The following is a 21,866-nucleotide window of genomic DNA, read 5'->3' on the forward strand; positions in this document are numbered from 1 at the left end:
CTAGTCTGAAGTAAGTCAAACATTAAAGTTGAGAGAAAAAAAATGTTTGGAGCAAAGTTTGTGGCAGTTGTAGTTGTAACCCTTTGGTTATCAAAGTCCAATTTTAATTTTGAAGCTTATGGGGATGCAGTAGGTGATGTGATCCCAACCCCAACTTCTTGTGAGAACTGTCAGGTTACTCCACCACCTTCTGGTTATCCTTCTTATGAAGCTCCACCACCACCATCACAGCCACCTCCTCCATCTTCTGGCTACTCTATATATGGTGCTCCACCACCACCATCACCACACAAGTCAGGCCAATCTAAGTGTCCTCCTGCTGCAGGTGTTCAGTGTTGTACCCCTCCTGCACCTTACACTTATGGTTATGGTTATGGACCTCCAAATCCTTACACCTATGTGCCTTATGGGGAAGGTCAAGGCCCTGCTTCTATGGTTCTGCCAATTCTAGTCCCCCTCATCATGCTTTTTTCCTCTATTTTTCTAGTCTGAATGTGCCAGTTTTTTGTTGTTTATCCTCGTATAATATCCTGTTGTCAATACTCAATAGTTATAAATGCTGTTGTAATCTATTCATCTTGTGTAGCTCCATGTGGTATATACCACATCCTCTCGAAATTCCCTTTATGAATACCCTCTTTGGTATGAATATGATAGCAAAAAAATCTTGTTCTTAGCAAGTTTGTGGTTAATTTAGTATTTGCTTTGGGGGAAGGGAAGACAATTTTATGAAGTTTTGTTATTTAGTTTGATTTTTAAGAAAGGAAGAAGGAGAGAACAAATTCTCTCCCCATCTAATTTTAGCTTTTCTCCAAAATTTAACTCCAATTCATTAGTTCAAAATTAAAGTTATTTTGAGGAAAAGCTATTTGGAAACAAATAGCATATAATAAAATTCTCTTATTCTAAGCAACATTTTTGTTTACACCATTCTCACAATGATTGTTATCATTACCATTATGATTGTCCTTGTTACTAGTGACATTTGCAATCGTCACTACTAGTTACTACTATTATTATTGTTATATCATCACCATTATTTTATGTTACCATTTGCATACAATTGTCACTATTATTAGAACTATCATCATCTTTGTTACTGCTATAATTGCAATCACCATTGTCCCCTTCATTATTAACAGAGAGTAACATATCAAATCCGGAAATGCGGTTAATCCATTGCACTAGCAAGGTAAAACTTTTGGGTGGAGAAAATCTGCCTAATGATCAAAACAGCTAACTAACGGTTACTGATCCAGATTCTAGAAATGGTTTCAGCCTAATGTTGCATTCCAGTAATTCAAGCAGGCATGTGATCATGTCTACCAATAGGTAAAAGGCAAAAATGCGAAGAGGCAATTTAAGAGGAAATGGTTTTGCTTTACAGTCCTCGTATCACAAAATTTAGGTAATTTCTTTGGCAACTTCAGTGCCCCTGATACAAATCTGGACCCGGGCAAGTTATGTTATTCTAAGTATATGAGAAGAAATAAATAAAAGCATTACACATGAGAGAGGGTGTTTTTGAATGTTATATGTCGTGTATGATTCTTGAATCCATGATACCGCAACAATATAGCAATTTTTTTGAGATTGTTCCCGGGAGACTTATACAGACTAGTTGATAAGGGTCCAACACCTAAGCATTTTTTAAGAACAGCAGCCACAATACATGAATATTGTAAAAGCTAATCACAGATACTATAGATGAGGTCAAGTAATAGAACCTCCGGAAACAGCTTTGATGCTGCTGTTTTTTTATCAACATCAACTTGGATAGGTAGCCGCATACCTATAGATCCCACTTGAGGGACATTTTGATAAATAATGAAAGGCGTATAACAACGAAAAAATGAAATCCCGATTGCTTTTTAAAGTGGATACTGAGACCAAAGACAAAACTATTCTAAAACTAATCAATGCAACATTAGAGAACAGAATTGGATTGGTTGGACACAAGGAGAAGCTAACAGATAGCATATTGACATCCTGTTATCCTTTGATTTTACACTGAAGTTACCATGGATATGTAGTCATCCTTACTATAGGTTGTCAATCCTCAGACCCTCCTAACCTTGGGAAGAGACATGGAACTTTACATCCACACATTAGAGTTTATACTCCATGTAACACCTCAAGATGCTAAATGAAGATTGATTAAACATCTCTAGAATTATCCTAGTCCAACAACCTTTAAGCATTGACGCCATCTTGTATTTCTCAAAAAAGCTTGTCGTTTCTATTAACCAACTTCTGTCATACATATTTCAAGAGTACTTAGTACTTGCACATTCTACTCAGGCTCACACTAAACTGCTCTACATGTGTTTAGAGTCTGTTTGGATAAGCTTCTCTAGAAGTACTTCTAGGAGAAGAAAATAAGAAGCAACAAATGAAAGGGGCTTCTTCATAAGCTAAAATGAGTTTTCCATTAACTAATTTGTAGATGTCATCTCATCCTTTATAGAAGCTATTTGAGAGAACTTCTACAAATTAGCTAATGATTAGATAATGGAGAACTTATTTTAGCTTATGGAGAAGTTCATCTCATTTTCTTCTTATTTTCTTGTCTTAGAAGTGCTTTTAAAGAAGCTCACCCAAACAAGCCTTTAGGATATAAAGGAAACTAGAAAGATACGGGGGAGAGTAAAATCTAAAATTCCCACATAGATTATCCTTGATCAATCAAACATGTTACTAATCGAGCAGAGGTGAGAAAGAAACTAAACACTTTAAGATCTAATATAGGGATCTTCCTGCCTCAATATTTACTTACTTTCCCTCGTTCATTAACAGGCCAAAATAACAATTTGGTTCCAAGCTTCCAGCAAAAGAAAGAGGAAAAGATTACAACTTCAGCTGATTACCCCTATATGTGTTTCCTATTCCCGCTATGCAAAACCATTATAGAAAAACACCACTCTGAAGTCTGAACTCTTAGAAGAATAGCTCAAACTAAAACCTAGCGACTTAAGAACTAAGAAGAGAAGATAACTGATTGTAGGATTGTTAAACATACAAGAAATTAATATGAGTATGTGTAGAACACTACAACTCAAAAGCCATAACCATTCAGTAAATCCAGAGAGATATAACATCGAATTCAATTAACAATGGAGAAAGGGAAGTTTCTCATCATCTTACAATAATTTAATCCTGATTTAGAAAGACGTACTAGAATCCAGCAATGTAAGAAACAACTAAAATCCGTTTTGCAGAAACTTTCCAAGATAGTAACTATTAAGGAAGTGAAAATGCAAACTTTTCCACTACTTAGGCTGAAGTTGCTTTGCTATACAATTAAATTATCTCAATAACGGATTGGTGATTCAAAGAACTTGCCTATCAGCTGCCTCAGCAACAATGGGTAATCTGGGGATTTGACCCAGCAAGCAAGAAGAAGAACCATAAATCAAGCACACCAAGAGGAACAAAAACACAGTGCTATCCAAACTCATTATCAAATCCAATCCCAACCCATCTTTGGGATTAAACCCTCTTTCAAGGAGGTCAGGGAAAATCAAGAGCACATCAAGGACAACGGCTTGCATAGTGTTGAACCTCACATACTTACTGAAATTGGGGTTTCTCACCACAACAAAATAAAGGGTCAAAAACACAAGGAATCCATTAAAAGGGAAGCTCTTGAAAACTCTTATTGCAGGAACCAATGGTTGAACAATGGCTTGAAGAGGGTAGAACTGTGTGATTACATACTTTCCGTACTGTATGCCATCAAAGAAAGGGTAAAAGTAGCAAAGTGCTGAAATCAAACGATCAGGAACATCAGCAGAGTCACTGCCATTGGATTTGGCCACTATGAGGGTTCTCAGTTGGTGGGGTTTTCTCAATTTCTTTGGAAGAATGTTTAGAGTGAGAAGAGGGGGAGGATGCAGAAAAGTGGATTGAAGTGGCTTCTGTGAGAAGTTAAATGCTGCGGGGCAGAGGAAGGAGGAGGAAGCCATGTTTCAAACGAAGATTCGATTTTGGATGCTATATGCCAAATGGGGAGAGAAGATGAGGAGGGAGAAAGGGGACGAGGATAGATAACATTACACTCTTTCTTCTTTCTACAAAAACTATAAAATAAAAATCTTATTTTCTTAAGTAAGAAAAACTTCATCAAAAATTATTTTCCTTATGAATTTTATTTGACTTTAAGATATTAACTATTTATACTTAATTAATTAATTGGTTTTGAACATAAAATAATAGAATAACATTAAATATAAATTATAGAAAATGGACAATAAACCTAAACTTTAAAATAAACATGTATTATTTGTTAAATAGTTTTATACTTTTATATCTTGTAAGAATATTTTTTTTCAAATATGGTTTATTATTTAAAAATATTAAATAAAGTCTCTGAATAAAAATAATATTTAATTTTTTTATATGCACTTATTTTAACTACTCTTATTATAATATAACTACTCTGAAAAATTCAACTATTTTTTTATATTATATAATGAGCATACAACTTTTTTAAAAATCTTGTTATGAATAAATTGAAATAATGTAAGAATAATAATTTATAGAATGACAAATGAAAAAAAAAAAGATATAGATTTAATAATCAATTCCCTAAAAAAATCAATTATTAGAGCAGTAAAAAAAATTCAATTTCTAGAGTTTTACATGATTCCATTGCAATATGGTATAGTTGTGGGCTGGCTTGGATTGTATCAACAACCAAGCCTACAACAGCTTACATTGGACAGCCCTGACAAAAAAAATTAAAGGCCCAAAGAAAAAACTAAGCTCCAGATGAAGTAAAAGCACGAGTCCTTCCCCCATCTTTTGTGAGATTTTAATATGCACGTACAGAAATTGTAAATTTTTTAATATTATTAACTAATTAGAAATCATTATAAAAATCAATAAATTTTACGGTTCTCTGTGTTAAAATACAATGTCAGTGCATATATTATTTATTCATTTTGCTATAAGATAGAATAAAGAAATGCTAGTTTATACAGATAACTTCAATGAAACTATCACGAAGTATGGATTGAATTTTCTCTATAGGTTGAAATGATTGAATTTTCTCTCTGTATCAAATTACTGGTTGTCAGTGGTATATGCTTTTTTGATGCATCCAGTACATTTGATGGTTTCAGCTAGAGAGCACCATGCATCGCTTATATTCTTCATGTGTTTGCATGTCAAACAAATTACGATTACTTCATTCCTGATCTTTCTATGTTGGCCCCCATTTTGTTTCAAAGCTTCCACGTCAAATTAATCCCTAAAATTATTACGTTATACTTCTTAAAATCATTAGACATCTGTTGTTTAATTCTTGTTTTTATTATAGTGTAGACAATTAAATGATTATTTTCTTAATACAAAAATATATTTTATAATTTTAATTCTTATTTTTATATTCAACAACAACAAAAATCTGGAAAGGAGTATGTTAGTAGTAAATTGTTTTAAACATACTTTTCATCGTTTATTAAAATTTATTAAAAATAATCAAATTATTTCAAACATGTCTCAGCACTTGGACAAAAGCTAACAAACAAAATTTAATAGTCATAAAAAAAAAGACTAACGTTATGTAAAAGGTATTTGAAGTTGAAGAAAGATAAAAAATAATAGTAAAAAAAATGTGTTTTACCTAAAGGAAAGTAGTATAGGCATAAGTGAGGCATCATGCTATGTTTTTCTTTCTATCTCTCTTTTGTATTGCATTAATTTTCACCTTTAATAAATTCAATCTCTCTACACATCTTTTTAGTCTTAACATAATTCATTGCACTCTAACAAAATTAAACTTCCCAAATATTTAAAAGAAATGTTTATCTGCTTATATTTGTTTAAATGACAACCTCGTACCACAAACTGAATCAACAATCGGCTCATAACTTGCATTAACGATGAAGAAGAAAATGTCCCAATAATGACCTCCAAAGTGATAGTAATAGTTAATTGTTAGTCATCTAACTTGTGATACAATAGGTCAAACAAGAGGTGCATGCTGAACAATGAGTTATATATTTGTCCAAAAAAAGAAAAACAATGAGTTATATATTCACATCACCCACCCACCCACGGACTCTCATACAATAATTTAAATCATCTGGAGACATAGGCCTTTCAAGTAAGCAAATGGGTGACACTAGTTTAGTTATAGTCAGTGGTCACATACACATATGGTGACTTTGCATGTATGCATCCACTAATAAACATCAATTGTTAGGGGTGCTAAGTGGGTCACGGACCCTTGCATCATTGGTTTGATTTCTATTATTGATGTGATGTCCAAACCTTGTTTTGTTTCGTTTTATTTGTTCAACTCTTTTGTTTTCTTACCCATATTTTTTTTAGGGATACAAAAAACCAGAATATATCAAATTTAATTGAGTTTAAAATGTTTTAGCTCGTGTGAAGTCTTTATTATACGTCCATATGTAATGTAGCATTTTAAAAGTAACTCGTGTCATACTATAGACATAATTCGACTCTAAATATATAGAGTCTGAACCTTCAAACAGATACAAAGTTCCTTTTTTACATCAAAAAAATTATTAAGCTAATGAATTTAAAATTAGTTCTAAAGTCAACAAGTCTACTATAATGGAAATTTATTCTGGGATAATAGTATAAAAAAATGCATATCCTTTTTTCTCAAATAAAAATAGCTATTGTATTTTTTTTATATAATTTAACATTGAATAGTGTTATTTTTTAAGACGCGCATTTAACTTAGAAAGGATTTTTTCCACACAATATTTTTCGTACGTGATAAGTAAGAAAATAATCTCTCAAAATTAGATAAGTATTAGAAACAAAGTCAAATGACACAAGAAATTAAATACTGAAGATATTTAAACCCCTTCAACCTACATTGGAGAAGAGATTAAATGCTGGATTTCATCCTTTCTGGTTTTTCTTTTCCTTTTTTCTTTCTTTCTTTCCAGTGAGTCCTTTATGGTTGATTGCCGCAGAGTAAGCTCGGCACTTATTTTATGGGTCAGAGAGTTATTAAGCCCATGTAAACAACGGGCTAATAACCCATAAGTCCTCTTAGGACCACGCCACTAGTTTAATGGTTTATGCATAAATTCCTTTTAAGAAAAAATGCTATGGATTCATATTTGTAAAGCTAGAAAAACAATAGTTAGGAAAAAAATTTGTAACGACCCTTCTTTGAAAAAATAAACTATCAAATTGCTCGTCAAAATTACCTATCTCTACTCTTAACAGAATTTTTTTTAAATTATAACCATCAATTATTAAAAATAGTAGTTGTCGCCCATGGTCCTAAAACCTTTGGTTCAAATTTTATGATAGTAAATTGTAGATTTCCCAAATATAATATATTTATCCAACTACTTATTAAAATCGAGAGTAGTTTGGTAAACGATTTAAAAATAACAGTATTTGTTAAAGCACTGTTATTTACTTTATGGCAAAAAAAAGTCCTTTATTTTGCAACTTGTAGCATGCAAAGTGCACAGCCTGAGTCAGCAGATACACTTGGCACATGATTGCATAGTAAATAAAGTTTCCCGGATATGAGAGGGAATGGGAGATTTGAAGAGGAAAGGAAAAGAGGAAAATAATAAAACAAATTGATGACAAGCACTCATAAAAGTTCCTTTGTGGATCTAAAGTTGGGAAGGAAATAGGCTGAACCCACATAGGGGCCAATCACTTGGTTTGTTTAAATTTTGGTATGAGCTATTTAATAAATAGAATAAATTTGAGTTTTTTAAAAAAGCTCACTCAATTAAATAGGTTAGACTTGAGTTTATAAAAAAACTTATTAAGTTTCATAGATTAGTCTGTTAATTTATTTATATATAATAAAAAATTAATATGTGTATTGTATTTTTATATTTAATATCCTAATAAGCTGATAGATTATATTAGACTTTTAAAAAGGATAAATCAAACTTAAAAAAAAGTCTTTTGATAGATTAATAAATCAAACTAAACCTTAATTTTTAATAACAGGTTAAACTTATTTATGCAAAACTTGATTTATTTTGATCTATTTTTACTCCTAATTTAAAGTCATTCAAACAACATAATCGTACTATGTTTTGTAATGTTACCAAATACATAAAATTAAGAGATTTGATTGAGATTAGAACTAACACTTAATTAAAAAAACACGGTTTAAGATTAAAACGCCAAGTTAATAGAAGAGAACCAAATTTTGGTAAACATCAAGAAGGAAAATAGTTAATGACTAAAACTTCACCTAAAATAACAGCTCAAGATAACAATCAGTAATAGAAGATTAATCACTAAGAACCCAATGATCTACTCTGCAAACCAACTCCTTCTCCAATCTCAAATCTTGATGCTTTGTGGATCCCTTGGAAATATCAATCTCAATTAAATTTTCATCCTCATTCATCTCATTAATTTCTGCCAAGAGCTCTGTGAGACCTTGCTGCTTGAAAATGGATTCTGGCAAGAACTCTGGAAAGTGGTTGTTTGGAAGCTTGATTTCAATCAAGCCATCCTCCTCCCCATCAACATCATAATCAAAGACCAAGCTATCAGATATATCAAGATTTTGATTTCTATTGCGATGAATCTCAATACTTTCTTCATCCATGGTTGAGCTAGCAGTGCTTTCACTATCTGATGGAAGTGAAGAATCTGACTGTGGATCAGCTTGTTGCTCATACTTCCGAGCACTGAGTTCAAAACTTGTATCCATGATATTGCTGCTTTCACAATCTAATGGAAATGAGGACTCTGAGTGTGCTTCAGCTTGCCTCTCAGAAGTTTCATTTTGTTGGACAGTAACATCTCCCAATGAAGGCTGTAACTCCAAATTCTGCTGGTTATCTTGGACAAGATTTTCATGTAGGGACCCTTTTTTCTTTGCCAGTGTGACAAGAAACAAGGTAGATAGAAGAGCAATCAGTAGTGTAAGAAGGGAAGGAAAGGATTCAGAAACTGAAAAGAAAAAGGAAATTGAAAATAGAAGGACAAGAACTAGAATGATTGGTAAGAAACTGGCAAAATAACAACACAGATTGTGACAGATTTGTTGCTTAGTTACTTTCACCATGATCATTCACTAGAATGAACTTGTTGTGTCAAAGCCAAACCAAATGCAAAGATCCAACTCACCCAACAAAGACGGCAAGAAGTACTGTTGAAAAGGAGAAGAAGATCACTGGGAAAGACTACAAAGAAGTGGCTGAAAATTTGTTCAATCTGTAGTTCTGTACTTCTTTTATGACTTGAAAATACAGATTGTGACACAGCAAAGATAGAGACAATTTTCAATGTGCTACAAAGGAATTTGGGAGAGTCAAAAGAGCCTTTTAAGCTATAAGTTAATGCTGATAACTTTCAGCTCCTACCCTGCTTCCTATTTTGTAATAAACAGTTGCTAAAATGTCAAACAGGCAGCAAAGGAGGGAAAATTATATTTTCAATAAGAAGACTCAAAAGATCATAGCTTGAACCCCAAAGAAAAATATGCTCTTTTTCATCAAACCTGATAAGGGTAACATTTAGTGACATCTGATCCTTGAAAGATCAAGTTCCTTTCCACTGCTGAGCAACTCTACTAGCTAGGAATCCAACTGGCAAGTGTTAACCGAACCGTTTCTTCTATTTTTTTTCCTCTGACACAAAACCTTTTATTATTTACTATCAGCATCTGATTCTCTTGGAGATAGCAAAGGTGTTTATTTTCCAACAATATTTACAACCTCAAAGCCTTGGATTTGTCGAATGCATGTGCCAGACATATCTGACCCCTCCCCCACACATGCCAAGATACCGTACCCAAGAAAACAAACTTCATCAAAAGAGAACTAAAGAACAAGAAGGGCCTTGCTTCTCCCTCTATTTTACTCACAACCAAACAAAACCTCACAGAAACTCTATACCAAATCAGGAAAAAACAACAAATTTCTCAAAACAACACTTCTTTGTGGGAGTTCTTTTGTTGAGACACTTTCTTAGTATGACATTTCCCCATCACATACATCAAAGAAACGTTTGAATTCATATTAGTTTTTTTTTTTTTTTGGTAGCGATGAAAGGATTCGAGTGTGATGGCAGGTAGACAAAACTTTGCTCCTACAATTACAATTCTTAATTAACAAAGGCACATTAAGTAATCAATATTATGTAATAATGACCCACTTTCTATTATTGTTTAGGCTCTTGCTGAGCCATGAAGAAGTAATTGTTCTCAAGTCCTTTTCTGCTTCTGCATGTCATGCTCATGCAGGCTTTAATGGAGTAGAGGCCCCATTACAGATGTCTAAAACTACATCGTTAGGTATTCTCCATTACTATATATCATGTTCCACACTAGGTAACATATCAGCTACTAGGATAATTTAGTTACAGTTGCCAATTGTTACAAGGTTTCAAGAGCTTGCGTAAGGAAGACGTAGTAGATTTTGTTTTTAATTAGATCGATCTAAAACTACTACTTCTTGTATTTACTGAAGAAGACTCTTTTTATTTATATGTGGCTATTTTTTATGAAGCAGAAAATTAATTAATACATTTCTTAATTACTATTTTATAGCAAGATGGTGTTGATGTTAGTTTTTTTTATTCATAAATGTTAATTTGTTAGTTTTATTAAAAATATCCATTCAAATCCACAATCTTTTATTCCTTTCTTTTTCTTTTTTAACTTTTTGTTCAACCTTATATCTCTTTATGCTATGGTTAGTGTGATTATGTATGCATTACACATGCTATGCTGTTAAGCGTGTCAGTAATTTAAAAAATAAATCAGCAAAACTTTGGACAGTGTTAGAAATACTGTTTTGTGATGGATAATGGTCAAACAATTAATTTTATGACGTGTCAGATTGTAATAATATTGAAATATTCTGTCCCATGAGTATATCAAATCTTGGTGAATAATTCAAGTTTTAAATGGCGACTGATTAATAATGTACCATATGCATAGGTGACACGCAATTACTCAAGGTGGGTACATGCATATATCTCATGTTTAAGCAAAAAATTGGTAAGAGACTTCAATTCGTATTATCTTTTTATTGATTTCTTAAAAAACATTTGCAATTACATATCACAAACAACGTGTGAATGTCCCTGTCTGATTTTTTTTATCCCTTTTCTACCTTCTTGTATACAATTAGCCTGAATCCTCTTTCATAATCATTAGCTCGTGCCTAACAAGAAATTATGTTAATATGAGAAATGAAAGAGAACAACAGACAAGAAATGATTTTAATGTGAGAAATGAAAGAGAACAACATACAAGAAAGTCGGGAAACAGAGGCCATTCACAAAAAGACATCTCAAGTGCCAAGTGCTTTCTCGTGACTTTCATTGTGTTTCTTGGTGGAAAATCTTGTTGATTATTATACCTTATTCGGAGTTCTCAAACATAAGATGATTAAAGGTGGTAAAATTCTTTCTAATTAATAAGTTTTAACACATGGATTCTTTAGATTCATATTAAGGGTATAAGTTAACTTAAAACAATTCACTCTTAATTAGTTTTCCTTGTCACTTTATATATAACACATGGATGATTAAATAATGATGAAATTTAAAATAAGGATATATTGTTATTGACTGTATTTGTATTCCAATTTGTATTTAACTAGAATAGAATCTGTGAACAATAAAAGAAACCAATAAAATTGAAATTTATGTACATTTTCCTTAATATACAAGTAACAAAATAATATCACATCACTTATTAATTTAATACATAAAATTGGCATTTCTTATACCCTCCCCCCGAAGAGTTATATTTTAATCCATATATATATATATATATATATATATATATATATATATATATATATATATATATTTAACCTCTGCATATAAATTCATGTTCCAGTATCCACTGAGTCATTACCGGTCTTCTTTTTACCTTTTTACCATGTAAGAGTCAAATTAAAAATGATATTAAATATATGAATTAAAATAAATTTATATATATATATATATAAAAGAAATTAAAAATATAGAATATTTTTGGAACAAGAATCAAAAGTACAATATTAAAGTTTTAACAAGGACATGTTTTCATGTAATACTAAAATGTTACGAGGAATTAAAATAATAATATCATATAAGGATAACTTTTAAAAATTACCTAATAAATCATTACTAATCTTTATTTCTTATTAACTATCAATTATTCTACCATAAAAAATAAATAAAAAAACACGCATAATCCCACTCGAGAATCGAAATGACAAAACTACCCTTCAATCTTTAAAGAATCCTGTCCCAAAATCAGTGGGCCAATGTAGGCCCACGATCAAAGCAAACAAACGTGCACAGAGAAACCCTAGAGTTAGGGTTTAATTGCCCTCTCAATTTCCACCACGAGAAAGTATCTTTCTCTAATTTGATTGATTTTTTGTGTTTTATTCCATCGAGATTTGTGTTGGTGAAATTTTGCTGCTATCTCTTCAATCGGCTTTATTGTCCACTATACGTTCAAATCCATGATTGTTAGGATGGATCCCTCTCATCATATTGAACAACAAGAAGACGACGAGTGGGGTATGTCATTTTTTCCTTCAATTTCGTCTCTTTTCTTTTTCTTTTTCTTTTCTCTTTTGATCTTTGGATGACCAAACTGGAACAGAGAAGGGGAAAATTAGGATCTTTTGTGTTGTTTTTTTTATTTATTTATTTGTTTCTGCATTAGTCTCAGATTGAATTTTGTTGATTTATTGCATATATGAGGATCTCATTTGATTTTGACAAGGATTGGTTATTAATTAATTCACTTCTATTGTTTGTGGGTTTGTCATGTTATCTGGATTTTATTTTCCGGAGATATTGATTGTGGCGCTCGGTGCTTCACATCCGTGTGTAATGCATATTGTTCTAGCTTAATTTGATATCCAGCTGATTCAATTTTTAACACTGTTGGATTTTCATGTAAATTATAGGTATTTATTTAGGGTAGGAATCATAATGTCCTAGCATACAGAGAATTTATCACTGATATAGATTTGTTATCACATGTTGACATGTTTATGTCTATACTTATTCATAAATATGTTTCAGTTTTGAAAATGAAAAGTATGTGACTGTTCCGAGTTTTATACTTTCTGACCAGGAGATAGTTGTTTCTTTCTATTTAGCAATGTTGGGATGGCTTCTTTGGGAACAAAAAATGCTTTTTGCTTTTGATGTTGAATGGTTCGACTTTTTTTTGTTGTTGTAGACACTGAAGGATTTGTGATTCCAAGTTTGGGAATTGAAGACTCAGATCAAGATAAACCTCATGTTCTTGATATAGAATCTTCTGATTCTGCATCAAAGGTCAGTTAAAGAGAATTTTCTAATATTAAATACGATATAATTTTCAGGTTTTAGATGTTGATAATGGCTAGGAAGACGACAATGTATATGCTAACTATATTTGTTTGTGTTCTAGGCTAAGAAGGATGAAAACATCTATTTGGGTCCGCATGGAGCGCATCCTTCACTAGCAAAGCAGCAAGAGCTAAATTCATCTAACCGGAAGCAGAAGTTCAAGCAAAAGCTGAAAGAAGCTGACAAGAGAATTAGTGGGACGGGTAGGGAGAATAAGGTGGATAACCTGAGGGAGCTTGTGGGTGGGGGAAAATTAAGTGTCAACAATGCAAAGGAATCTCCCAAGGACTGGTTAGATCCACATTGTCAAGAATCTGAGTTTGAGAGGAGGTAATGCCCTCCACATACATTTGGTATTATAGAAATGACATGGGAGATTTTGGTTTTTTTGATCTGTTGTATTCCTGGAGATGCTCCACTTAAGCACCTTTTGTTACATAGTTTGATGTCATCTCTTGAGACCCAAGTCTAAGCTTATTTACTCTAAAGTTTATTTACTCTGACAATAAATTTATCAATCAGTCGTTTGTATCTCGGAGTAAACCATGCTCTTTGTGGGAATCGGAGACTTACTATCTCAATGAATGCAATAACTAAACTTGTTAGTTCGAGATGTTCCAAATATAAGCCTATTGGAACAGAAGTTATTGTTATTCATTCAACAACAATTAAAGGTTAAATGAACAATAATCACATGAAAATTCTTTTTGGTACAGTTACTAAATTCTGAGTGAACCTCGACTGTACAAATTGTAATTATTACTGATTAAAAAACTATATAGTTTTCAATAAAGAGAACCTAAATTATGCACTCAATGCACATTCACAATATTTGTTAAAAAAAATGTACATTTACAATATCATTCATAAACTATAAACTATTATGTATCCATAATTTTTTTAACTTTTATAATAATTAAGATGATTTCTTATTGATTTCCAATGCAAGTTTTTATATTAACCATTAAACTCCAATTTGACTTTTATGTCATCACAATATATATTTTAATTGTCCAACTTCAATAATTTATGCATTTTCCACGCTCTTAAACTTTTTTTCAATTCATTATATGATTGTATTGGACACTTGAATTATTGGTTTGTATTCGAAGATTTTTGCCGTGCACTATTTCCAGCTTCATTAATTTCAAAACGAAGACCGCAGGCCTAATTCATCCCCGTACTGAAATAGTTAGAGTTGAATATATTTATAGTTCACAACAATTTGGTCATCTTGGCCTAGTTAATAAATCAATAAACCATGAAAGACTAACAAAGAATGAGCCATGTAATATCCCCAAAACATTGTATTAGTAAGTGTAATATCTTCTATATCAATAACTACAACACCCTCAGTTCTAACTTCTAGGTGGCCACTCTCTTCCAAGGCAGTGGCATTAAAATTTTAAACTCTGAAGAAACCTTCTCACTTGACGCCTAAGAACTCCAAACCAATTGCTTTCGGTGTCAAACCAAGCTGAGACAAGTATTCAGCATCATAGAATTTGCTCAAATGTCTCATTCCACTGTCGCAGAGAATGGTTACAATTGTGTGACCAGTGCCAATTGCTTGCGCTACTCTAACTGCTCCAACACAGTTCATTGCAGAAGAACTCCCAAGGAAGAGACCATCGTTCTTCAAAAGAAACCTGATACATCCAAAACAACAGTTGGTGAAACATTCAGTCTGGCATCACTTCATTTCATCATTTCTTCCAGTTTGACACAAAAGAACAAAAAACCGCTAAAAATAAGAAAAGTAGGATGGTTTACAAAAGAGTAAGCAACAACCTAGACATTTCAACAGCTTCCCTATCGGTGCCTCTAAAGGCCCCATCAAGTTTTGCCATTGCAAAATTCCTTGTTATCCGGTTAATTCCAATTCCTTCTGTTATAGTGTCAAATGGATTCTTGAGTCTTCTTCCTTCCGCCTCCTCTTTGGTGTACATCACTCCCCTGGTTACCTTATTAAACAAACCAGAGCCAGGAGGATCTAAGAGGAAGCACTTGATGTTTGGATTCTTTTCCTGTTGAACATAGAACCAGAAATAACTCAGATAACTTTCACACTCAAAATGAGAACATCTACAACCTGGAGGAAGGGGGGATGTGGTAAACCTGAAGAAACTTAGAAACACCAGCCACAGTACCACCGGTACCCGCTGCTGCAACAAATGCATCTAACTTTCCATTGGTCTGTTCCCAAATCTCAGGCCCTGTACCCTCATAATGGGCCCTGAAGTTCGCTAGGTTCTCAAACTGATCAGCAAAAAAGCCACCTTGACAATCTTCAGGAAACAGAGAGCTGTAATTGCATCCATTAGATTCATAACCATTTATTTTCTCGGTGTCCTCCTTGCCATTCAATTGTTGTGAATTTCTACGCTTCAATGCAAACTCATTTGCTTCAGATGCCCGTCTTCTTGCAATATTGACAAAATGGTCTTTGTGGGTGATGGACACCGGTCTCACTCTTTCAACAGTTGCCCCAAGGGCTTCAAGTATTTGAGACTGAAGGTTGATTCACGCAAGCCAATCATCAATTGTACACAAAATCTTAGAGGTTTATGGCTAGATTTCATAACAGAATTTACATGATTACATTAAAACCATTATAAAATACCTTCTCAATGGCAGCATCATCTGGTATAACCACATGGGTCCTGCACCCGTAGGCAGGAGCAACAGTGGCAATGCTAATGGCAGTGCTTCCAGCACTCCCTTCAGTGACTATTCCACCTGGACGTAGCTGGCCAGATTCTAGAGCCTGCGCAATCAATCATAGGGACAATCTTAAGGCTGATACTGTTATGACTTAAGCATAAGAGGAAAGTCCAACTCAAAAGACTAGTTCATCAGGTTGGAGAGCCTCATGACTTAAATATCACATTAAACTTCTTATTCTACATGATGTAGAACTCATAATTTATATCATGTGTGTTATCAAGCAGATTCCAGATATCTTCATATCATGCAGCAAGTTGTGCATATCATGTAAGTATTTAAGTAAACATAGCATATGCTTAGGTGAAAATAACATAATTGAGGCAATTATATTTAGAGTGATTGTATAGGTGGTACATGTATATGTATATCAGATTGAGAATGAATGAATAATTGACATTCCATCACAGAGAAAGCAATTCTGATAATTGTATGAAAAACAGTGAATAATAGAAGATGTGAGAGCAGTTGTTTAACCTCTTGAATAATTTGAACAGCAACGCGGTCTTTGACGCTGCCTCCGGGGTTTAAGAACTCGCACTTGCCGAGAATCTGAAGAGAAATAAAAATAGGTTGAGAGTAGAATTGGAAAAGAGAATGGAAGTGAAGTGATCATAGAGAACATAGTTACTTGGCAACCAGTGGCGGCGGAGAGGCTGTTGATCCGAATCAAAGGAGTGTTGCCTATGGCGTCCACCAGTCCCTTCTTCTTCTTCCTGGATTCCTTCTTCTTCTTCTTCTTCTTTTTCGAGATGAAATAAGTGGTGAGAGCGACTGAGATGAAGATGACAGCACCAACACCAACGCTGCCTGTGCTTCTCGCTGCCACAGCCGCCATTTCCACCCTCTCACTGTCTCGCCACTACCCTCATTCCCAACCCATCTAAGTTATTGGGCCTCCCTTTTCTGCTGGCCCACTTAATTTCAAATCTTAAAGGGAGTTCATATGCTTAATTTCAAATCGTAGATAACAACTAGACAACTTTAACCTATGCTTAATTTTTATAATAATTTGATTTTTTTTTTTTAGAAAATAAAAGTCTTCTACCACATAAGATTCTGAAAAAAAAAAATCTCGTCTTTTTTTTATTATTTACGAAAAAATCCTTTTTAGAAAATTAAATATAAAACTTTAAACAATTCTAAAAGGAAATTTAAAAACATTTTTGGGGGTCAAATTGATCCAATCTTTACTTTTATAATTTTTGTGCACTATTAATAGTTGCTCAACAATGAATAATAGCACAAATTTTCATCTGTTACTCGGGACTAAGTATTAACCTCATAAAGCTTTCGTAAAAAAAAACGTTTAAAGCTAAATTTTTAATTTTTGGATATTGTGTTATTTGTATGAAATATTTATTTATCAATTTTTTTGATAATTTAATCTCTTCGAACAACCTAATTGGAAATCTTGTTTAGTTTATTCCTCGTACCAATAACTTTCCTGATTCCTTTCTAATATTTTACGATCGAGTTGGATGAAAGATACTTATTCACCTTTTAAAATCCTACTACTAAAATTCATCCTTTAGACCTTCACATCGAAATTATCTCTATGACGAAAAAGTCTTTTACATATCATTTCCTTACTAATTGTACTATTTAATCATCAAGGTTACAAGTTTTCAAAATTAGTGCATGTTTAGATAAATTTATTTTGAATAAATAACTTTTTGTTTTGTTTCAAACCAATATGTGATCAAAACACAATAGGATCAAGCAAGTTACTATACTTAGAGTGCGTATTTGGATATATGTTTATTTGACTTGATTTTAAGTAAATGCGAGTATGCAGTAACGTGAGTTTTGTTTTAATAAAAAAATGTGCTTTGCCTTGCTATTCATTGGGACAAAATTAACATTAAGGAAGAGTGGATTTTGAACCAATTTTATGACTCTAGTCAAACTTGATTCAAAAATTACTTTCCAATGCTTCAAGGAGACTTAAGTCCACAATTTAGAATTATGTTTTCAATAAACATCCAAATATCTTGGTTAATGCAAAAGTCATGTTTGGTCCATAAACTTAAATAATGTCTTATAAGCGTTAATTCAAACATGCTTTTAGTGCATGTTTGGAATAATTTTTGCAATGTGGATTATTATTCTCTTTCCACATTCATCTAAAGCAAAATCAAGTAGCTTATGCATCATTTATGTGAATTTTGGAATGAACATGATGTTATAACATATTCCAAACACACTATTAAACTACTCTAATAACGTGATTTTGGTAATTAATTATACAAAAGTGATTTGTCAAAGACACTTTTGTTAGCTATTATTTATGAACAATAAAAAAATAATAAAAATTTCTTTTGTTTTCAAAAAAATTAAAAGTATAAAATAATTGACAAAAGAGAGAAAAGGAGCAATAAAAATATATTTAATTTTTGTTCATGTAATGATGATAAGATTGGACTTGTATTTATATTAACAAAAATTGAAGAAATAATAAAATTTTGTTCATGACCTAGTTTTGCTGGCACAATCCAAATGCATTGATGTAACACATTCTCAATTTTTTTGTGTTAACACCCACCCAAAAAAATTACATCTAATAACCTCCGAATCCGTGCCCCGAGCTCATTCTACTTGATCGAAGAAAAAGTGTAAACTAAGGAGGAGGATAGTGTGTTTTGAATTGAATGTTCCGAGTTCATCTATGTATATTAAGCTGTAAAATACAAAAGACTCTGAACTGAAGTGTAAACTTTTAAGCTTATATACTTACATGATATGTATAAGAAGCTCCTTGATCAAGTAGTCAATAATTCGATAGCATGAGACTGACCAATAAACGCCTATCCGTTCAAGAAATTTCAGATTTTCCATCCTCATCAAAGCTCTGGTGTGGTGTGCATTACGTGATCAAAGTGGAAAATAAGAACACTCTGCACCAACTTGGTGCAATGTAATGTTTTAGTCTAAGATGACTGAGCAAGAGTTATATCAGAAGTTGATAGTGTGCCAGAATCATCAACATCAAGCTGTTCAAACTCCTGCATCACAAGTGATATATCTTCTTGACTAATCTTCCCCATCTCTTTGAGCTTATAAATAACGAATTCCGCAGCCCTATGAGAAACAAAACAAAAGACATAAAAATGAATGAAGACATGTTTATAATTGATAGTATAACAATATATATGACTTTGAAAGAATGTTCAACTAACCTCACAGTCCCATCCACATCAAGATCTGCAGCCTCCAAATCTGAATTGGTCACTTTCCTTGTAAGTACCCACTTGACAAGTTCCTTTTGTCTGATTTCAGTGTTTAGCTCAGCAATGTAGAGGAAAAGCTGAGCTAAAGTAATAGTACCTGTCAATATCCAAAACACAGCAAATATTCTTCCTGCTTGAGTTGAGAAACTTTGATCCCCATAACCCAGGGTTGTAATTGTAGAACAAACACAGTAGAATGCATCAATAACATCCAATTTCTCAACTGTGACCAAAAAAATTGTCCCCGCGATGATGAGAATCAAAAGAAGGAAAAAGACTAGAAATAATTTGTATCTTGTTTTATTGGTCTGAACCTCCCTTAAAATTTCAGTTGAACCAACTTTTTGGTGCATGCGCATGGCTTTAACTAGCAAAAGTTCCTGTTTCTCAACTAAGTAGTCTGCTGCTTTGCTTACAATTAGTCCAATCAATGCCATCCCAGAGAAAACAAAAGCACATGCAAGTAGTTTTGTAAGGTGGCTATTTGGCACAAGGTCTCCATATCCAACAGTTGTCATTGTCACAATTGTAAAGTACAAAGCATCAAGAATTCCATCTGTTTTCTGCCCCTTAATCTGGTTCCGGACAAGGTAGAAGATTAAAGCACCAACACCTAAATAGACTGCAAGGTAGATAGCCACTCTTTTAAAGCTTGGATGTAAATTCTGAAATATGGACGCACTATGGGGAATTGATTCATTGCCATTTGTCTCAGTAGGAACAATTTCTGCGTGAGGAGCACTTCTAAAACGGAGGAGGCTTCTCTTGTTTAGCTGCTGTTTAGTCTTTTGAGTCGCATCAAGTGATACCCACAGCAAGGGCTCCTTTACACCGTTGTTGGCCATATAGGCTCCTTTACCCACAGCAGAGGAATTTAGAAAACAAGGATCTGCAATATAGGACCTGATTCAATTGCAAAACAGTTCAAACTAGCAACATCAGTCAAATAAGAAAGGGATGTAAATGAACATCTATAAGCCATTATTAGACTTTTAAGTATTTAAATGATGAAGCATGAAACATAAATTCATCCAAAGAGCTTTCACAAAAAAATAAACTAGTATGCTCAAATATATACTATAATAGGTGCCAGAGATCAATCCAAGTTCTACTTCGAGCTTACCACCACAAATGCAAAATGAAATCGTTTGGATCATCACTTACAACTGATACGAGCCATATGGATCTCCTCAATTGTGTGCCTTCATTTAAAGAAAAGGCAGAAAATGCATCCATTTCTTCTGAGTTAGTGACTTTGTAAGCAAAATAACTAATAGGCCATAAAAGTAGCATAATAGCATTGAAATACAATGACTTTGCCCATTATGCTCTACATGCCAAAAAAAAAAATCATAGAGCAAACGCAACTAGTGAACTAGGACTTCCTATTTACCTCTCAATTTCTTAACTCCAAATTCAAATCCATTCAAATTCTAATGAAACTTACATCAGCTTAATCATATTGAACATTCCCAGTTTAGTTCTCATTACAAAAAAAATAGAATCAAAGGGCCATTAGTCATCTAACAGAATTTCACCATGACAAGTATTTTCCTCTATTCAGGGGCAATCCTCCAAGACAAAAATGTTACCAACAACAGTGACCCAAAATTACACAAACAAGTCGGGGTGTATGCCTTCAAAATCGCAACTTGCAAGAGCCATCCGAAAGAAATGAAATATGGTTCAAGATCACAATCTAAAAGTTAAAAAAAAAACCTCCGTGACTAAGACTTAAGACAATAATGATGCATCAAATTTTGGAGAAACTAAATTAACAAAGTGGATCAGAGTTGAGGACAACAGTTAATACTTAAAGGTTGATCATGTGAAAGACTTATCCAACTGCAGTTCATGTCAAGGAGCATTAAATTTCCAGAAATAGCAGCAGTGCTACACAAGTTCAATCTAAGACACATTTTTTACAGAGAATAAATCAGAAAAATTTAAAGGTCATGGATGACTAATCAATAGGAAGTTAACAGGCAAAAGAGAATTCAAACGAAACAATAAGCAGTGGAAATTCCAATCAATTATGAATCGAGATAGTAAGAGAAAGACATGTGTTGAACTAAGAAGCCAAGAGGAAAGCAAACCCATCACAATAACAACAAATGTAATTCGTAATTGCGAGGAAAGTTCTAACCTTTGAAGTGGTTTGTTGTTGTTGCTGAAGGAGATGAGATATGAGTATGGCAAAGGCTTCTGAAAGCTTGTGATTCAATGCAAGTGATCCCATATGATCTAGCTTCTCCATAATTAATCATGAATCAATTCCGCGTTAAAGAGATTTTGTTTATTTAATATATAAATAAATAAATTATTTGAAAAGGACAAAAAATAAGTTCCATATATGCGCCCCACTTGGCAGTTGTTCTTTCGAGTTTCAACCATATTTTGACTTCTTTTTTAAGGCTTGTTGTCGGAAAAGAAAAACGACATGGTTTCCCATTTATTCATGGATGACTGCCGACTATAAATTGTTTAATTAAATTTTATTTAACAGTAAGATTTTATTAAATGATATTTATTTTAAGAATTTAATAATAAAAATTATTAAAATGAGACAAAAGGAACCTATTT

The 21,866-nt window shown here is 33.0% G+C and overlaps 6 protein-coding genes across 9 annotated transcripts; 2 read left to right on the plus strand and 4 right to left on the minus strand.

The window, feature by feature from the left end:
- Positions 1 to 42: 42 nt before the first annotated feature.
- Positions 43 to 492, plus strand: LOC121173500 (leucine-rich repeat extensin-like protein 3). The gene has a single exon (XM_041009363.1). The coding sequence runs from the start codon at positions 43 to 45 to the stop codon at positions 490 to 492; it is 450 nt and encodes a 149-aa protein (XP_040865297.1).
- Positions 493 to 3,088: 2,596 nt separating this feature from the next.
- Positions 3,089 to 4,068, minus strand: LOC100794848 (protein TIC 20-v, chloroplastic). The gene has a single exon (XM_003544600.4). It carries the CDS (start codon positions 3,963 to 3,965, stop codon positions 3,330 to 3,332), a length of 636 nt encoding a protein of 211 aa, XP_003544648.1. The 5' UTR covers positions 3,966 to 4,068; the 3' UTR covers positions 3,089 to 3,329.
- Positions 4,069 to 8,118: 4,050 nt separating this feature from the next.
- Positions 8,119 to 10,184, minus strand: LOC100820589 (uncharacterized). The gene has a single exon (XM_006595629.4). The coding sequence runs from the start codon at positions 9,047 to 9,049 to the stop codon at positions 8,258 to 8,260; it is 792 nt and encodes a 263-aa protein (XP_006595692.1). The 5' UTR covers positions 9,050 to 10,184; the 3' UTR covers positions 8,119 to 8,257.
- Positions 10,185 to 12,206: 2,022 nt separating this feature from the next.
- On the plus strand, positions 12,207 to 13,860 carry LOC100798556 (uncharacterized). Its single transcript, XM_014766549.3, has 3 exons — positions 12,207 to 12,504; positions 13,178 to 13,275; positions 13,391 to 13,860. The coding sequence occupies exons 1-3, from the start codon at positions 12,447 to 12,449 to the stop codon at positions 13,661 to 13,663; spliced, it is 429 nt and encodes a 142-aa protein (XP_014622035.1). The 5' UTR covers positions 12,207 to 12,446; the 3' UTR covers positions 13,664 to 13,860.
- A 761-nt stretch (positions 13,861 to 14,621) lies between these two features.
- Positions 14,622 to 17,023, minus strand: LOC100799081 (cysteine synthase 2). Its single transcript, XM_003544606.5, has 6 exons — positions 16,685 to 17,023; positions 16,531 to 16,605; positions 15,953 to 16,096; positions 15,448 to 15,840; positions 15,121 to 15,356; positions 14,622 to 14,978 (listed from the first exon to the last, which is right to left on the minus strand). Exons 1-6 carry the CDS (start codon positions 16,889 to 16,891, stop codon positions 14,756 to 14,758), a joined length of 1,278 nt encoding a protein of 425 aa, XP_003544654.1. The 5' UTR covers positions 16,892 to 17,023; the 3' UTR covers positions 14,622 to 14,755.
- Positions 17,024 to 18,461: 1,438 nt separating this feature from the next.
- LOC100800137 (two-pore potassium channel 1) lies at positions 18,462 to 21,565 on the minus strand. Of its 4 annotated transcripts, none has more exons than XM_006595630.4 (4): positions 21,430 to 21,565; positions 20,407 to 20,485; positions 19,233 to 20,186; positions 18,462 to 19,134 (listed from the first exon to the last, which is right to left on the minus strand). In XM_006595630.4, exons 1-4 carry the CDS (start codon positions 21,548 to 21,550, stop codon positions 18,984 to 18,986), a joined length of 1,305 nt encoding a protein of 434 aa, XP_006595693.2. In that variant the 5' UTR covers positions 21,551 to 21,565; the 3' UTR covers positions 18,462 to 18,983. The 4 variants fall into 4 exon arrangements, with proteins under 4 accessions (XP_006595693.2, XP_014622030.1, XP_003544657.1 ...); XM_014766544.3 differs by having other exon boundaries at positions 20,448 to 20,485; positions 21,430 to 21,509; XM_003544609.4 differs by lacking the exon at positions 20,407 to 20,485 and having other exon boundaries at positions 21,430 to 21,559.
- Between the last annotated feature and the right edge of the window lie 301 nt (positions 21,566 to 21,866).

Source organism: Glycine max, chromosome 14 (genome assembly GCF_000004515.6).
Source record: "Glycine max cultivar Williams 82 chromosome 14, Glycine_max_v4.0, whole genome shotgun sequence".
Taxonomy (NCBI): Eukaryota; Viridiplantae; Streptophyta; class Magnoliopsida; order Fabales; family Fabaceae; genus Glycine; species Glycine max.

What these genes read in the sequence shown, in the direction of transcription:
- LOC121173500 (XM_041009363.1), top strand. Translation starts at nt 43, where the DNA reads ATGTTTGGAGCAAAGTTTGTGGCAGTTGTAGTTGTAACCCTTTGGTTA.
- LOC100794848 (XM_003544600.4), bottom strand. Translation starts at nt 3,965, where the DNA reads ATGGCTTCCTCCTCCTTCCTCTGCCCCGCAGCATTTAACTTCTCACAG.
- LOC100820589 (XM_006595629.4), bottom strand. Translation starts at nt 9,049, where the DNA reads ATGATCATGGTGAAAGTAACTAAGCAACAAATCTGTCACAATCTGTGT.
- LOC100798556 (XM_014766549.3), top strand. Translation starts at nt 12,447, where the DNA reads ATGATTGTTAGGATGGATCCCTCTCATCATATTGAACAACAAGAAGAC. An exon ending in ACAAGAAGACGACGAGTGGG is followed by an intron (nt 12,505 to 13,177) that starts GTATGTCATTTT and finishes TTGTTGTTGTAG; the next exon opens with ACACTGAAGGATTTGTGATT. An exon ending in CTTCTGATTCTGCATCAAAG is followed by an intron (nt 13,276 to 13,390) that starts GTCAGTTAAAGA and finishes TTTGTGTTCTAG; the next exon opens with GCTAAGAAGGATGAAAACAT.
- LOC100799081 (XM_003544606.5), bottom strand. Translation starts at nt 16,891, where the DNA reads ATGGCGGCTGTGGCAGCGAGAAGCACAGGCAGCGTTGGTGTTGGTGCT. An exon ending in CCGCCGCCACTGGTTGCCAA is followed by an intron (nt 16,606 to 16,684) that starts GTAACTATGTTC and finishes ATTTCTCTTCAG; the next exon opens with ATTCTCGGCAAGTGCGAGTT. An exon ending in CTGTTCAAATTATTCAAGAG is followed by an intron (nt 16,097 to 16,530) that starts GTTAAACAACTG and finishes TTGATTGCGCAG; the next exon opens with GCTCTAGAATCTGGCCAGCT.
- LOC100800137 (XM_006595630.4), bottom strand. Translation starts at nt 21,550, where the DNA reads ATGATTAATTATGGAGAAGCTAGATCATATGGGATCACTTGCATTGAA. An exon ending in TTCATTTTGCATTTGTGGTG is followed by an intron (nt 20,187 to 20,406) that starts GTAAGCTCGAAG and finishes CAATTGAATCAG; the next exon opens with GTCCTATATTGCAGATCCTT. An exon ending in GATGTGGATGGGACTGTGAG is followed by an intron (nt 19,135 to 19,232) that starts GTTAGTTGAACA and finishes TGTTTCTCATAG; the next exon opens with GGCTGCGGAATTCGTTATTT.